Source organism: Vanellus vanellus (assembly GCF_965231255.1).
Source record: "Vanellus vanellus genome assembly, contig: HAP1_SCAFFOLD_33, whole genome shotgun sequence".
Taxonomy (NCBI): Eukaryota; Metazoa; Chordata; class Aves; order Charadriiformes; family Charadriidae; genus Vanellus; species Vanellus vanellus.
This window is the reverse complement of record NW_028128339.1, coordinates 2,193,791-2,208,536: the sequence shown is the minus strand read 5'-3', so window position 1 is coordinate 2,208,536 and position 14,746 is coordinate 2,193,791. Positions and strand designations below refer to the sequence as shown.

Here is a 14,746-nt window from a genome sequence, read left to right as displayed (position 1 = left end):
CCTGCTGGCAAACCTACATCCCTGCTCTACCGGGCATTAGAGAACCACTGGACTAGTTCCTGTCCTTTAACCTCGAGAAAAGCCGGCTTTGGCTAAAAACCAAACATCCTCCTCCCGCCCCCACCCCCTCTGAAAAAAAAAAAAAAAAAAAATTAAAATCCTTACCGCCTCCCCCACGGCACCGGCGCCACCGGCAGCCGCCCCCCCCACCGCCACGGCACAGGCGCCTCCGCCGCCGCCTGCACCGGCACCGGCACCCGCACCACCGGCAGCCGCCCCCCCCACCGCAACAACACCGGCCCCTCCGCCGCCCGTCCCGGCACAAGCCGCGCCCCCCCCTGCAGCGGCACAAGCCACGCCGCCGCCTCTCCCGGCACAACCTACTGCAGCCACTACAACCAGTACCAAAACTACTCCAACTCCATCAAAATCGGTACAAGCCGCCCCGGTAACCAGGAGCAAGAAGAGGAGGTCAACTCCTTCCCCTGCCCCTTACCACAAAGTCCGCCTCAAGTCACAGAGCTTGGGGGAGAGTTCTGAACAAGATCCAGGGGAGGGTCCTTCAAGACCAGATAAGGGAAAGAGACCTTTGAAAACAGACAAAGGCCAGAGTCCTTCTAGAGCAGATGCTGGAGAGGCCCCTTCTGGGGCAGCCTCCCCACAGGAGGACTCAGATGTAGAGGGAGTTGTTCAATCCTTCTCCGTGAAAGAGCTGAGAAGTATCAGGAAGGACTTTAGTCGTCATGAAGGCGAAACACTTGTCTCCTGGTTGCTCCGATGCTGGGATAGCGGGGCAGATACCCTAGACTGAGATGGCAGAGAAGCTAGGCGATTGGGAAACCTGTCCAAGGATGGAGGGATTGTACCTGAAAGAACTGCCTGTGCGAGAGGTGATTTATAGTGATGGGCAAGCGATAGTAGACCCTGATGAAATGCCATGCAAACGATCTCTGCTCAAAAAGTTTGTACAAAGTGCACCATCAACATATTCCCACCCATTGTCAACAATGGTCTGGGGAGGATCCGATACTGACACACCAACTGTAAATGAAGGGGTTAAGAAGGTACGACAGTATGAAGACAGTCTCTCTGGTCCCTTCTCTGTGGCAGCCATAGAAAAGCTGACTGTGACCACCGAGAAAATGACTGAGAAACTGACTGAGAAAATAGAGCAAATGACCCAGAGATTAGTTGAGCAAACCGATAAACTGTTTGATAAACTAACCAAGGTGGAGGAAAAACTCCATGCTTTCCCTGTACAGACTCATGTTGCAGCTGCTAAGAGGAAACGCCCTCCTACTCAAGAGAAAAACCACCCTCCGACTCAAGACAAATCAAAGCCGATGCGAGATATCCTGTGGGTTTGCCTCTGTGAATATGCAGAAGACATGAAGAAGAGGGATGGAGAACCTACCTCAGCCCTACAGGCACAGGTGCTTGAGTTGCAAAATGAAGCCGATAGAAGAAAGGATTCTTACAGGAGGAAGGCTGCTCCGACCTACGGTAGGCGATCCTACGGACCAGGTAGGAACCAATCTGATAATCGTAGGTACTACGGTCAACAGTAGAGGTGCCCTGCCTCCAGCCAGGAGGAGGAGAGGGACAACCGACTTTATTGGACTGTGTGGATTCGATGGCCTGGCACATGAGAGCCACAAAAGTATAAAGCCCTGGTGGACACTGGTGCACAGTGGTGTTGGGTTGTTTTTTGCTGTCTCCAGGGAGTTATCTAATGTGAAAAGAGAAGTATTTATTTCTTTATATAATTTAAATATTTATTTTCATAAAAAGAGCCTTAAGGGAACAAAACTCTACCTGGTAATAAGAGAGGGTTATTTATTCTTTTTTTTATTTAACTGAAAAAAAGTTGGATGTAGCGATGTGGTTTTTTGCTCCCTCACAATCCCCCAGGAAGAGGATTGGAGCCAGGAGGAGCATCGGAGCACAAAAGCCACGAAGCGATGGTCACAATGTGCTGAAGGGGCAATCGGGGAGTTGTTCAGCGGTGAGATGAGCAAGCAGCATCCCGAAAATCCGCCCCTGGAGAGGGGTTAGTGGTGTACGGACACTCTCTGTGTTCTGTAAACCCCCTGTGGGGAGCCCCTGCTGCCCCCTTGGCAGTGCCCGGGTGGCTGTGACTGCTGAAAGCTGGTTTGGTGCGTTGAGGTGTTAGGTGGGGTGGCAGCAGCCCCTGCCCACCCCGGGAGGGGGGACACCACCTCTCCGGTGGCACTGGATGGGTGGGAGGGAGGGAGGGAGCAGAGCTCTGGGAGCCATGGAGAAAGGCGTGGGGGTGTCCCTCATCGTGGCAGCCCCCAGCAGCCCTACCCCGCCACACGGCCACCCCAAGGGACACCCAAGCCCCATCTTGGTCTTCTCCCCGTTGGGTGACGCCCTTCCACCCACCCCGGAGGTGCGCTCCTCTCCTGCGGGGGGGACGCCCAGCACTCGCCTGGCTAGAGAAGCACCCGGGGGGGGGGGATGGGGGTGGGTGACTGGGGGCATCTGAGCTTCCCAGTTACACGGGCGTAATTAGTGCACCATTAATAACCATTAGTAACCACTTTGGCTCTGCTAACCAACTGCGGCGAGGCCCCCAACCCGCTTTAGCACAGGCTTCCTGATGCCAACACCTCCCCGAGCCACTGGGTAAAGCTGCGCCTGGCAAAAAACCACCACCACCCCAAAAAAACCCCACAGCACAGCCCCCACTCCCCACCCACCCCTTCTCCCCCCATCACAGCCATGGGGCAAACTCCCACCACCACCACCCCCCAATCTCAGCTCGGCCATGACCCCCCCGAGACACTGGAAAGAGAGCAACGGAGAGCGAGCTCAGGCTCCTGTGAGCTGCAGAGATTTCTCTTTTTCTTGTGATGATGTTGTCGTTGGGTGGGGTTTGGTTGTTTTTTTTTCACGGAACACTTTGCAGTAGAGGACAAAAATATGGTGTCACAGCCCCTGGGGCCACACTGGCACCGCCACCTCACCCCCCCCCCCCCTTCGCTCCCGTCCCTCGTCCCTCCTCTTCCCAGCGGCTTTCACCACTTTCCTTGCTTGGTTTTGTTTTGTGTTTGGTTTTTTTTTTTTTTTTTTTCTTACAACCTTTTTTTATATTTGAGTTGGGGTTCTTTTTCCCTTTTTTTTCCGCCTTTCTTCCCCCCCTTTTTTCTCTTTCTCTTTTTTTTTTCTTTTCTCCTTTTTTCTTTTGCTTTTTTTTCTTTTCCCCCTTTTTCTTTCCACCACTTTTTTCCCCTTTTTTTTTCTCCTTTTTAACATTTCTCAAGCTTTCTCCAAAGGAACAGCCCCTGGCTCTCAGCTAGCCAAAGGAGACTACGGAAGAGCATTGGCACCCGTGGGAGTGGTTTCCTTCTCCTGCTTCACACTCGGTCGAGATCGTTTTTTCCAACTCGTCTTTTTTTTTTTAACAAATTAAACAAAAAAAAAAGCTCCAAGTATCAGTTTTACAAGGCACACAAAATCTCTAGAAGGGAAACACAAACGCAAGGTGCTGAGGTATGAAAACCTGAGGTGGTTTTTTCTGTGTGGATGTGTGTGTGTCATCTGGGGTTGGGGGTTGTGTGTGCTTTATTTTTGAAATTTAAAAAAAATAATAATTTTGCTAGGTTTTTTGTTGGTTTTTTTTTTTTTTTTTTCCCCAGCCCTGGGCTGACAACCTCTTGGAAATCCGGTGTTTCCCCCGTCGTGGTTTGGCCTCAGCCGGCAACAAAGAACCACGCGGCCGCTCGCTCCACTCCCGCAGCCGGGGGCAAAATCGGAAGAAAAAGGCAAAAAACTCGCGGGTTGAGATAAAGGCAGTTTAAGAGAAGAGCAACGGGAAGGGCAAACAATCCCAATAACAGCGGTAAAGGAATAGACGGACGCGATGACAGCGCCTCCGCGCACCGACCGGCCCCGCACCGCCGCAGCCCGCTCCCAGCCGCGACTTCCCGCCCCCTCCCCCGGCGAGCTCCCCCCAGCCCCGGGCATGGCTCACAGGGGATGGGATACCTGTGTCCCTGCCGGCTCCTCGGGGAAATTAACCCCATCCCTGCCGGAACCAGGACACCCCCCGCCCCTCTTTCCCCCCTTCTCTCCTGCAACCCGCATCTTTCAGCCGCGTCGGGGCGGTGATGGAGAGCGAAGGGACAGAGGGACAGCCGGGACAGGGGGACGCAGCAGATGCCAACCCCAGTTTGGGACTCAGGGAAGCAAAGAGGAAAGGGCGCGTGAAAGAGAAATGCCTCTTTGAGGAGACGGGATCCCTTCTCTTGGCTCATACAGGCACTGCTCTTCTCAAAGCCCTTAAGAAATCGCTTTTTAACGCTCCTTTAATTATTATGGGGGGTTTCACCCCCTGCTGGCAATCCTACATCCCTGCTCTACCGGGCATTAGAGAACCACTGGACTAGTTCCTGTCCTTGAACCTCGAGAAAAGCCGGCTTTGGCTAAAAACCAAACATCCTCCTCCCGCCCCCACCCCCTCTGAAAAAAAAAAAAAAAAAAATTAAAATCCTTACCGCCTCCCCCACGGCACCGGCGCCACCGGCAGCCGCCCCCCCCACCGCCACGGCACAGGCGCCTCCGCCGCCGCCTGCACCGGCACCGGCACCCGCACCACCGGCAGCCGCCCCCCCCACCGCAACAACACCGGCCCCTCCGCCGCCCGTCCCGGCACAAGCCGCGCCCCCCCCGCAGCGGCACAAGCCACGCCGCCGCCTCTCCCGGCACAACCTACTGCAGCCACTACAACCAGTACCAAAACTACTCCAACTCCATCAAAATCGGTACAAGCCGCCCCGGGAACCAGGAGCAGGAAGAGGAGGTCAACTCCTTCCCCTGCCCCTTACCACAAAGACCACCTCAAGTCACATAGCTTGGGGGAGAGTTCTGAACAAGATCCAGGGGAGGGTCCTTCAAGACCAGATAAGGGAAAGAGACCTTTGAAAACAGACAAAGGCCAGAGTCCTTCTAGAGCAGATGCTGGAGAGGCCCCTTCTGGGGCAGCCTCCCCACAGGAGGACTCAGATGTAGAGGGAGTTGTTCAATCCTTCTCCGTGAAAGATCTGAGAAGTATCAGGAAGGACTTTAGTCGTCATGAAGGCGAAACACTTGTCTCCTGGTTGCTCCGATGCTGGGATAGCGGGGCAGATACCCTAGACTGAGATGGCAGAGAAGCTAGGCAATTGGGAAACCTGGCCAAGGATGGAGGGATTGTACCTGAAAGAACTGCCTGTGCGAGAGGTGATTTATAGTGATGGGCAAGCGATAGTAGACCCTGATGAAATGCCATGCAAACGATCTCTGCTCAAAAAGTTTGTACAAAGTGCACCATCAACATATTCCCACCCATTGTCAACAATGGTCTGGGAGGATCCGATACTGACACACCAACTGTAAATGAAGGGGTTAAGAAGGTACGACAGTATGAAGACAGTCTCTCTGGTCCCTTCTCTGTGGCAGCCATAGAAAAGCTGACTGTGACCACCGAGAAACTGACTGAGAAACTGACTGAGAAAATAGAGCAAATGACCCAGAGATTAGTTGAGCAAACCGATAAACTGTTTGATAAACTAACCAAGGTGGAGGAAAAACTCCATGCTTTCCCTGTACAGACTCATGTTGCAGCTGCTAAGAGGAAACGCCCTCCTACTCAAGAGAAAAACCACCCTCCGACTCAAGACAAATCAAAGCTGATGCGAGATATCCTGTGGGTTTGCCTCTGTGAATATGCAGAAGACATGAAGAAGAGGGATGGAGAACCTACCTCAGCCCTACAGGCACGGGTGCTTGAGTTGCAAAATGAAGCCGATAGAAGAAAGGATTCTTACAGGAAGAAGGTTGCTCCAACCTACGGTAGGCGATCCTACGGACCAGGTAGGAACCAATCTGATAATCGTAGGTACTACGGTCAACAGTAGAGGTGCCCTGCCTCCAGCCAGGAGGAGGAGAGGGACAACCGACTTTATTGGACTGTGTGGATTCGATGGCCTGGCACATGAGAGCCACAAAAGTATAAAGCCCTGGTGGACACTGGTGCACAGTGGTGGTGCTTTTTTTTTTGCTGTCTCCAGGGAGTTATCTAATGTGAAAAGAGAAGTATTTATTTCTTTATATAATTTAAATATTTATTTTCATAAAAAGAGCCTTAAGGGAACGAACCTCTACCTGGTAATGAGAGAGGGTGATTTATTCTTTTTTTTTTATTTAACTGAAAAAAAGTTGGATGTAGCGATGTGGATTTTCGCTCCCTCACAATCCCCCAGGAAGAGGATTGGAGCCAGGATGAGCATCGGAGCACAGAAGCGGCGAAGCGATGGTCACACAGTGCTGCAGAGGCAATCGGGGTGTCGTTCAGTGGTGAGATGAGCAAGCAGCATCCCGAAAATCCGCCCCTGGAGAGGGGTCAGCGGTGTACGGACGCTCTCTGTGTTCTGTAAGCCCCCTTTGGGGAGTCCCTGCTGCCCCCTTGGCAGTGCCCGGGTGGCTGTGACTGCTGAAAGCTGGTTTGGTGCGTTGAGGTGTTAGGTGGGGTGGCAGCAGCCCCTGCCCGCCCCGGGAGGGGGGACACCACCTCTCCGGTGGCACTGGATGGGTGGGAGGGAGGGAGGGAGCACAGCTCTGGAAGCCATGGAGAAAGGCGTGGGGGTGTCCCTCATCGTGGCAGCCCCCAGCAGCCCTACCCCGCCACACGGCCACCCCAAGGACACCCAAGCCCCATCTTGGTCCTCTCCCTCTTGGGTGATGCCCTTCCACCCGCCCTGGAGGTGCGCTCCTCTCCTGCAGGGGGGGACGCCCAGCGCTCGCCTGGCTAGAGAAGCACCGGGGGGGTGCTTAGGGGGCATCTGAGCTTCCCAGTTACACGGGCATAATTAGGGCGCCCTTAAGAACCATTAATAACCACTTTGGCTCTGCTAACCAACTGCGGCGAGGCCCCCACCCCACTTTAGCGCAGGCTTTGTGATGCCAACACCTCCCTGAGCCACTGGGTAAAGCGACGCCTGGCAAAAAAACACCATCACCCAAAGAAAACCCCACACCACATCCCCCACTCCCCGCCCACCCCTTCTCCCCCCATCACAGCCATGGGACAAACTCCCACCACCACCACACCCCAATCTCAGCTCGGCCGTGACACCCCCAAGACACTGGAAAGAAAGCAACCGAGAGCAAGCTCAGGCTCCTGTGAGCTGCAGAGATTTCTCTTTGGTTTTTGATGTTGTCGTTGGGTGGGTTTTGCTTGGTTGTTTTTCACACAACACTTTGCAGTAGAGGACAAAAACGTGGTGTCGCAGCCCCCGGGGTCGGCGCCGGCACTGCCACCTCCCCCCCCCCAGCTCCTGTCCCTCCTCTTGCCCCGCAGCTGTTCCCACTTTCCTTGCTTGGTTTGGTTGGTTTTTTTTCCTTTCTACCTTTCTTTTTTAATATGTTTTCGCTTCCCCCGTTTTTCTCTTTTACCCCTTTTTTCTTTTGACCTTTTTTGCTTTTTCCCCCTTTTTCCCCCCCTTTTTTTCTTTTTCTCTTTTTCATTTTCCCACTTTATTTTTCCTCCTTTCCCTTTTCTCTTTTTAAACATTTCTCAAGCTTTCTCCTGAAGGAACGGCCCCTGGCTCTCCGCTAGCAGAAGGAGCCTACGGAAGAGCTCTGGCACTGACATGGGCAGGAACACCCACAAGTGAGAACTGGATAGACAAAAGGCTCCTCAATGATGACACTGGGGCAGCCCGACCTTAGAAGCAGCAGAGGAGCAGAGCCACCCAGAGCCACCCAGAGAACAGGAAGGGCTATTCAGGGCCTTATTGTCTGCGCGAAGTAACCATCTGCTGAGAACCGGTCTGGCGGCTCAGAGCTCAGCCACAGCAGCACTCTTGAGCCAAAGGGGAAAAGTACACCGGCAGGAAGACTGGGAGCCTTCCTCCACAACAACCCACAGATCATGACCAGAGTGGTGCCTATTCCCAGCCTACACTAATGAATACGTACGCCTTTGCATCAGAAAGGAACGCTTGCTTTACCAGCCCCTGGGCGAGTTGGGAGCCATCCCCCTTGCACCCAGCGCTGCAATAAACATGCTGCTTTGTAACTCGCCCTGAGTTGGGGAGTTTCTTTCCGCACGTCAGCACCCCTGGGATTGCTTTCCTTCTCCCGCCTCGCACTCGCTCAACATGGTTTTTTCCAACTCAGTCTTTTTTATTAAAAAAATTAATAAAAAAATGCTCCAACTCTCAGTTTTACAAGGCACACAAAATCTCTAAAAGGGAAACACAAGCGTGAGGTGCTGAGGTACCAAAACCTGCCCCTGTTAGTCCAACTAAAGGGACAGCGTCGGGAGGCGACGGAGGAGGAAGGGGGAGGCTGTGGGATGGAGAGAGCCCTCCCCGTACCCCTCAGCTGCGCATCCTCGCAGCGCCGCGGGAATGGGGGGCTGTGTGTCTGGGCGGGTCTTTGGTTTGCTCCCCTGACCTGCTGGGGGTGGTGGAGGAGGTTGGAGGGGGTTGTCCGGCAGTGGGGTTACATTCATCAGGCGGTGCTGGGCGGCACAACAGGAGCATCACTTGCTGTGCTGCGAGGCCGGGGCTCCCGGAGCGTGTTTCTGCTCCTGCTGCTTCACCTGCTGGACCATTTCCCTCATCTTGCACTGTGCAATCTTGGGGAGGAGAAGGGAAAAGCAAGAGTTGGGGGTCAGGGCACTGTTTCTCCCACCACCACCCACCCCTGAGCCCCCACCGAGCATCTCGCCGCTCCCAACTTTTCACCCCGGACAAGCCCTAATTAATTTCAGGTTTCTGGGTTTTTTTAACTTGTGCTTCCTCCATCGCTCCTTGAGAGAGGCTCAATTTTTTGGGGGGGGGGGCCGCCATCCCGCTCGAGTGGACAGGAGACAAGGTTATGGAAGATGAACCCAGGTGGGATGCGGGTGGCTTTGCCCGCACCGAGGAGTCCATTCACAATGTCCTCACGTCCAGCAGCATCAAAATCATGGTACCCAGCAAAGAGCTCCCCTGGCGCTGAGGGAGGCCAAGCCAGGCTGGCAGCACAGTGCTGACCACAGGGACGCTCTCAACTTGGCCCTTACTGTCCCCCACACCCACAGCCCCCACCCAGCGCACCTTGAACTGAGCCTCGGGCGGCCCTGTGATGATGACCATGCGCTCGCTGCCCTTGGGACCTTCTGCCGGTGCAATCTGGGGAAGTATGGGGGAGAAGGAGCGTGAGTGCAGCCACCGCTTCAGCAAGACCTTCCCTCGGTGGCATGTCCCCCCACAACGCAGGGCAATCCCCCCATGCAGGAGCATCCCCTCCCACCCGAGCCGGGCTCCTAACCAGGGTGCTGCAGGCCTGGCCTTCTACTAAACACAGGCGGGAGAGGTGGGCCCATGCCAACGGGTACAGGAGAGCTGGGGAGAGACTTTTTACAAGGGCATGGGGTGACAGGACGAGGCGGAGTGCCTTCAAAGTGGAAGAGGGGACATTTAGAGGAGATAACAGGAAGAAATTTTTCACTGCGAGGGTGGTGAATCACTGGCCCAGCTTGCCCAGAGAAGCTGTGGCTGCCCTAGCCCTGGAGGTGTTCAAGGCCAGGTTGGACGGGGCTTGGAGCAACTTGGGCTGGGGGGAGGTGTCCCTGAACAGGGCAGGGGGGTGGGACTCCATGATCTTCAAGGTCCCTTCCAACCTCAACCGTTCTGTGATAAGCTGGGGAGCAAAACTGCTCCCCGCACACTCCCATTCCCTGACCTCGGCAGTGCAGAGGGGAAACTGAGGCACGAAGCGCAGGACCAGCCCCGCAGCGCCTTCCTCACCTTGATGGAGGCACCCGCAAACCGCACCAGCTGCTTGATGTGCTGCCCCTTCTTCCCGATGATGGCCCCCACCGCCTGCGTCCCGATGAACACGTTCACAATCTCTTGCTCCGGAAGCTGCGGGGGCATGGAAGAGTGAGAGGGTCAGGGCACCAGCTGGACAGGGGACAAAGGAGGTGGCTGTCCCCATCCCACCATCCCATGGTAGTGGTTGCCCACTCTCCCAAGGTGCCCCAGCAAAGATCTCCTGGAGAGGGGGGACAGGCACCTAAAGGGTGCTGATGTGGGAAGGCGCTGGCTGGGGGAGCTCCGCCGAGAGCTGGCTGAGAGCTATGCCGAGGAGCTCTATGGTGGGAGAGAAAATGAGGGTCAGTGATGGCCCCAGCATGCCAGACCCTTCCCGGCCACCCCCAGACCCACGCACAGCAGCAAGATACCACCATAAGCCCGGCAGGGACACGGGGACAACCCTTCAGGCCCTCAAACCCCCCCTCACAGAGCGTGGGTGCATCTGAGCTGCATCCAGCGCCATGGGGCTGGGAGGCAGACGGGGGCTCCCAGTTACCCCCACTCCCCCACGCTGCCACCTTGCCGCCCGTGTCCCGCATCTGCAGGGGAAAACCACGACACAACTCTCTCCTGCTCTGCATTCCAGCAAGTGCAACCGGATGCTACCTGCAAACCACCACTGCTCAGCTGGAGGACGAGCAGACCCGGCTCCCCTGCCCAGCCTGGACGCCGCTCTCGCTCCCAGCCCTGGAAAAAAAGCCTCTCCAGGACGGGGCTGCAGCAACAGCCGCACATTTCCACCCCACAGGAAACAGCTCGTTAACGAGGGGCGAGCACCGCATTTCAAAGCCCCCTTAGGAGCAAGGCAGCGCCCCAAGAGCCAGCCCAACCCCCCAGCACACAGCTCAGCGCTCACCACACGCTCGCCGGGCCCCGCAACAGCGGCTCGAGCGGGGCTGCCCGCGGCCGGCGGTCGGGCGCCGCTCCGTCACAGCCGCTCACCATGGTGGAACGCCGAACGCAGTCCGCGTCCTTCCAGTCGCGCCGCAGCCATGGCGCAGCCGGATGCGGCTACCGGAGCTCCGCGCCAGAGGGGCGCAAAGCGCCGTGCGAGCGCGGAGGAAAGGGCTCGGTAAGCCCGGGATTGGCATTCCCTCACCCACCGAGGGCAGAGGAGGCAGGAGGGGGCGCGCGAGAGCCCGCGCCGCCGGCCGCTGTCGCTCGCCTCAGGCCTGCGGGACGCCGAAAGGCTTCTCCGCTCTCCGAGGGGCCCCTCCGCTCTCTGGGAGGCTTCTGGGGGGCCCCTCCGTCTCTGGAGGGCTTCTGGGGGGCCCCTCCGGCCTCCGTGGGGGCCTCTCCCCGAAGGCCTCTTCCCCTCCTCCGGGCACTCCCCGGCCTCCCGGCGCCCAGCTGCCAGCCGGGGCCCGGCTCGGGGCTTCCGGAGAAGGGCAAGCGCCTCCCCCAGACAGAGCAGGGCCAGGCGGGCCGGGCGGGACGGCGCCGGCCCGGCCCCACCGCAGGGCAGGGGCAGAAGCGGGCCGGGCGGCCGCTAACGGCTCCCTCAGGCAGAGCACAGACGGCGGCGCGCCTGCGCGCGCGCACCCACCGCCCCGCCCCTCTCTCCCCCCTCAGCCTCCCCTCCACTAATGGCTGCGGGGGGCCCTCGGCGCCCTCCTCGCCGCCCCCGGCCCCGCCGCCGCGCAAGAGGCCGCCCCCCAGGGCAGCGAGCCGCCCCGCCGCCTCAGGGCCGCCCCCGGGCATCGCCCCGGCGCCCACTCCCCCCCCATCTCCCCGGCCAGAAGCAATGCTATCAGCAGGGGTCGGGGGCATAACAGTTCAAGAGAAATTCCTTTGTGTAAGAAAGACCAAAGAGTTCTTCAAAGGATCCGGCTGTCCTGACATTTGGGGGGGCAAAGAGAGGAAAAAACCCACCTCGGACCAACCTGTGTGCTCCATTCCCAAAGGACAAAGTGATTGAAGTGGGTGTATGCCCGAGTTGCTTTCCCACCTTTTATGTCCTGTCCTCCTTAGACTTTTCTTTGCAACTCAGTGTAGGGATTTCCGAAACGAACTTAATTTGTTGGCGATAGGAAGAAAGGTAAAATGTTGGGAAGCATTAACGGAATGAGCCAAAGAGGCCTAATGTGCTGCAGCGGGATCATTAGCTCTCTGCGAGCGGTCGTTGGCTGGGAGAGGTTGGGGGGTGTTGAGGAGGGCTGCAGTTAGGTGTATGTGCCTGAGATGATCCCAGGGGCGCTTGGAGGGGGAGACCTTTGGGATAGGAAAAGTAACTTGGGAAGTTTGGGCCCTGTGAAGGGAAGTCAGCCTGCTGGGAGCTTCCCTAGGGTTGCAAAACACTGTTGTGTGTGTTCTTTCCTCAGCGTTTGCATAGTTGTGGATGATGATGATGACGAGACTCCGCCGAAAAAGCAAAAATCAGGTATCGCGCATTACACAAGTACTGAATATGCCCGATTTTTCTGAGGTTTCGTGTCCCTTGGAAAAGTCTGGCTTTTGTGCTCTGGCATTGTTCCTGAAACGGTGGCTTTTCAAGCTGTTGGCTTCTTGCCTTGTGGCTCTCTATGCCTATAGCCAATGGCTTGAGGGTGTCCGGTAGGGCTTAGCCCTATAGATGACGGACGTTCTCTGCGGTGACTGTGGCAGGGCCCAATACTTTTACTGCCAGCAGGAGATAGCCCAGGTCTCTGGCGCTGAGCCCGCGCCTGTCAGCAGAAAGAGTATCTTAAATCCAAGCTGTGTGCTCCCTCCTGTCTGTATTCGCAATGTACCTCTGTTGGTTTTCTATCCTGTTCTTATACGGCCTGTCTTTGTTTTTTAGATTATTCCATCTCTGAGCAGAAAGAGAAAGTTGACGTTTCTGCAGTGCTGCAGTTGCCGACCAAGGCAACCAAACGCCCGGCGGCTTCCGTCAGCGAAGATGCTGCCGGCACAGAGTCTGCGGAAGAGGTTAGCGAGGGCTTTGAAATGTTAGGGTCTGTGCAAGGTGCGAGAGCAAGCGGCTCTCCCTACTGCATCTTGAGGTTGAGCCTGCTCTGAGCCTGTACAGCAGTAGGTGGTTCTTTTGCATTTCTAGCAGGCAGCTCTAATGTGGGCTGGGTTTGCCTTACTCAAGCCTGCGTCCTCTGCTCCGGCACTGGCAGCTGCGGGAGGAGCAAACTGTTTGTTGTCTTCCAGATACTTGAGAATGGTTCAAGTTTATAGTTTTAGTGTGTTTGCAAACTGTTATTCTCTTTCTCAAGCTTGTGGTTAAGGAATCAATATACACTACCTGACAAGAAAAACTGCATACTTGCTCTGGATAAACCACTTTCTGCTCATTATCCACCAGTCCAGGAGAGCGTTCCTGTAGGACTTTGGCTCTGTAAAAATGAGCCACCTTGACTGCCTAGTTTGGTTCAAAGGTGTAGTGCAGTTTTTCTTATTGCCCCATGGGATTAGAGGGCTAAGAGACTGTCGGGCTCTAGTTCTTCGTTCCTGAGAGAGTCGTTAACTCTTATTTGTACACAATATATTTCTCAAGGGCCGAACTATCACCCTTTGGAATGTTTAGAAGCCGACTGAGTGATAACTCAGTGACAAGACTGTATTCTTTTAATTGCTGCACATATGAGAGCCTGTATTCAAAATTTAAAGCGTACCTGTCAAAGGTCCTGCCAAGATTTGCCGCCTTCTGCAATCTGAACCAGCAAGTCATGGTCCCCAAGTCATAGTAGAGCTGACTAAGCCTCAGGAAGTGTGTTTGCTGGGATTCACATTCAGGTTACACTCACGCTGGTGCTTTTTTGTTGTTTTCTTTTAAGCCTGGGTCCACTTCTTTAGAGCCTTCCACTAAAAGACCACGATTTTCGTCACTCGAGGTAGCCGTGCTGCAAATTGGTAAGGCTGACATCAAGTTATACGACTTGTTTCATTTTCACCCTACCTTGTGTACTGTCCAAGTCTACCCCTAGGGTTCTGTAGGGATTATGGCAGGCACGGGACGAGGCAGCATCTGGGAATACTTGAGCGTGACCTCTGTTTCTTACCCGCATCCTCGCATTGCTTCTGGAGTGGAGCCGGGCGTCGATCTGGTCGTCTCGGTACCAGAGCTGCCTTGGATGCAGTCCTTCCGTTCTGATAGGTCCACTGTTAGCTTGCCAGAAGCAAATTGTTTTCAATGGTCCTTTTAGGTAGTAGATCCTGAGGAGCCTTTTGTATTTCAGGTTTCGGCTGGCAATACCTTGTGCGCGCAACTTGCTGCAGTTGCCGGTGTGAAAACCTGAAAATGTCCTAAAGTGACATAACACAAATCATATGATGATGTGAGAGAGAAAATGACAATTTATCTTTGGTGAAGCTCGTTACTGTAAACTCATAAACCTCTTCAGTTTCCTTTTATACTTACCGATGCCTTACGCTCTTCTCTCGTAGGTCAAATGCCGTGTGGGACCCATGCTCGCTTGACGAAGGAACCACTCTCTCGTCCTGACAAGACAATTCCCCGTCTGAGGTAAAAATCCTTCCGTTTTCTTTGACTTCTTCCCCGAAAGGTTTACTGCCTATGGTAAGGGAGGTCGTCAGCTGCTTCCCCTCCCGAAGAACCAATATTAAACTTTTTCTTTAAATCCAGCTACTTAATTGACACAGGAGATTAGCTAGAGATTAAAGGTCTGCGGTAAGAGGAAGCGTTGAACTTGAGAGGAGGCTGAGGACACAATCAACAGCGTATCTTCAAGGCAGTTGTTGTGATTTTCACTTTTACTTCTCTCTACTTCCCCATTAGCCAGTTGAAGACAGCAGGTCTTCATCTGAAAGTCATAAACATCTCGTGTCTGTCTCCATCGTCATCGGTGTACGTGCTTGACAAAGCAGGTGGTGGTGGAGGTGCACATTGGAATGTTCTCTTGATACCGTTTCTTTTGCCGTTGATGTTT

The 14,746-nt window shown here is 55.1% G+C and overlaps 1 protein-coding gene across 1 annotated transcript in view; it reads right to left on the bottom strand.

Annotated features, from left to right (window-relative positions):
* Nucleotides 1–492: 492 nt before the first annotated feature.
* Nucleotides 493–14,746, bottom strand: part of LOC309684586 (acrosin-like) — a gene marked incomplete at both ends in the record, with an annotated part of 34,400 nt that continues 20,146 nt past the window's right edge. The window contains one exon of the mRNA XM_082500473.1: nt 493–536. Within this exon, the coding sequence (XP_082356599.1) occupies nt 493–536 (44 nt within the window). The remainder of the gene's footprint in view (nt 537–14,746) is intronic.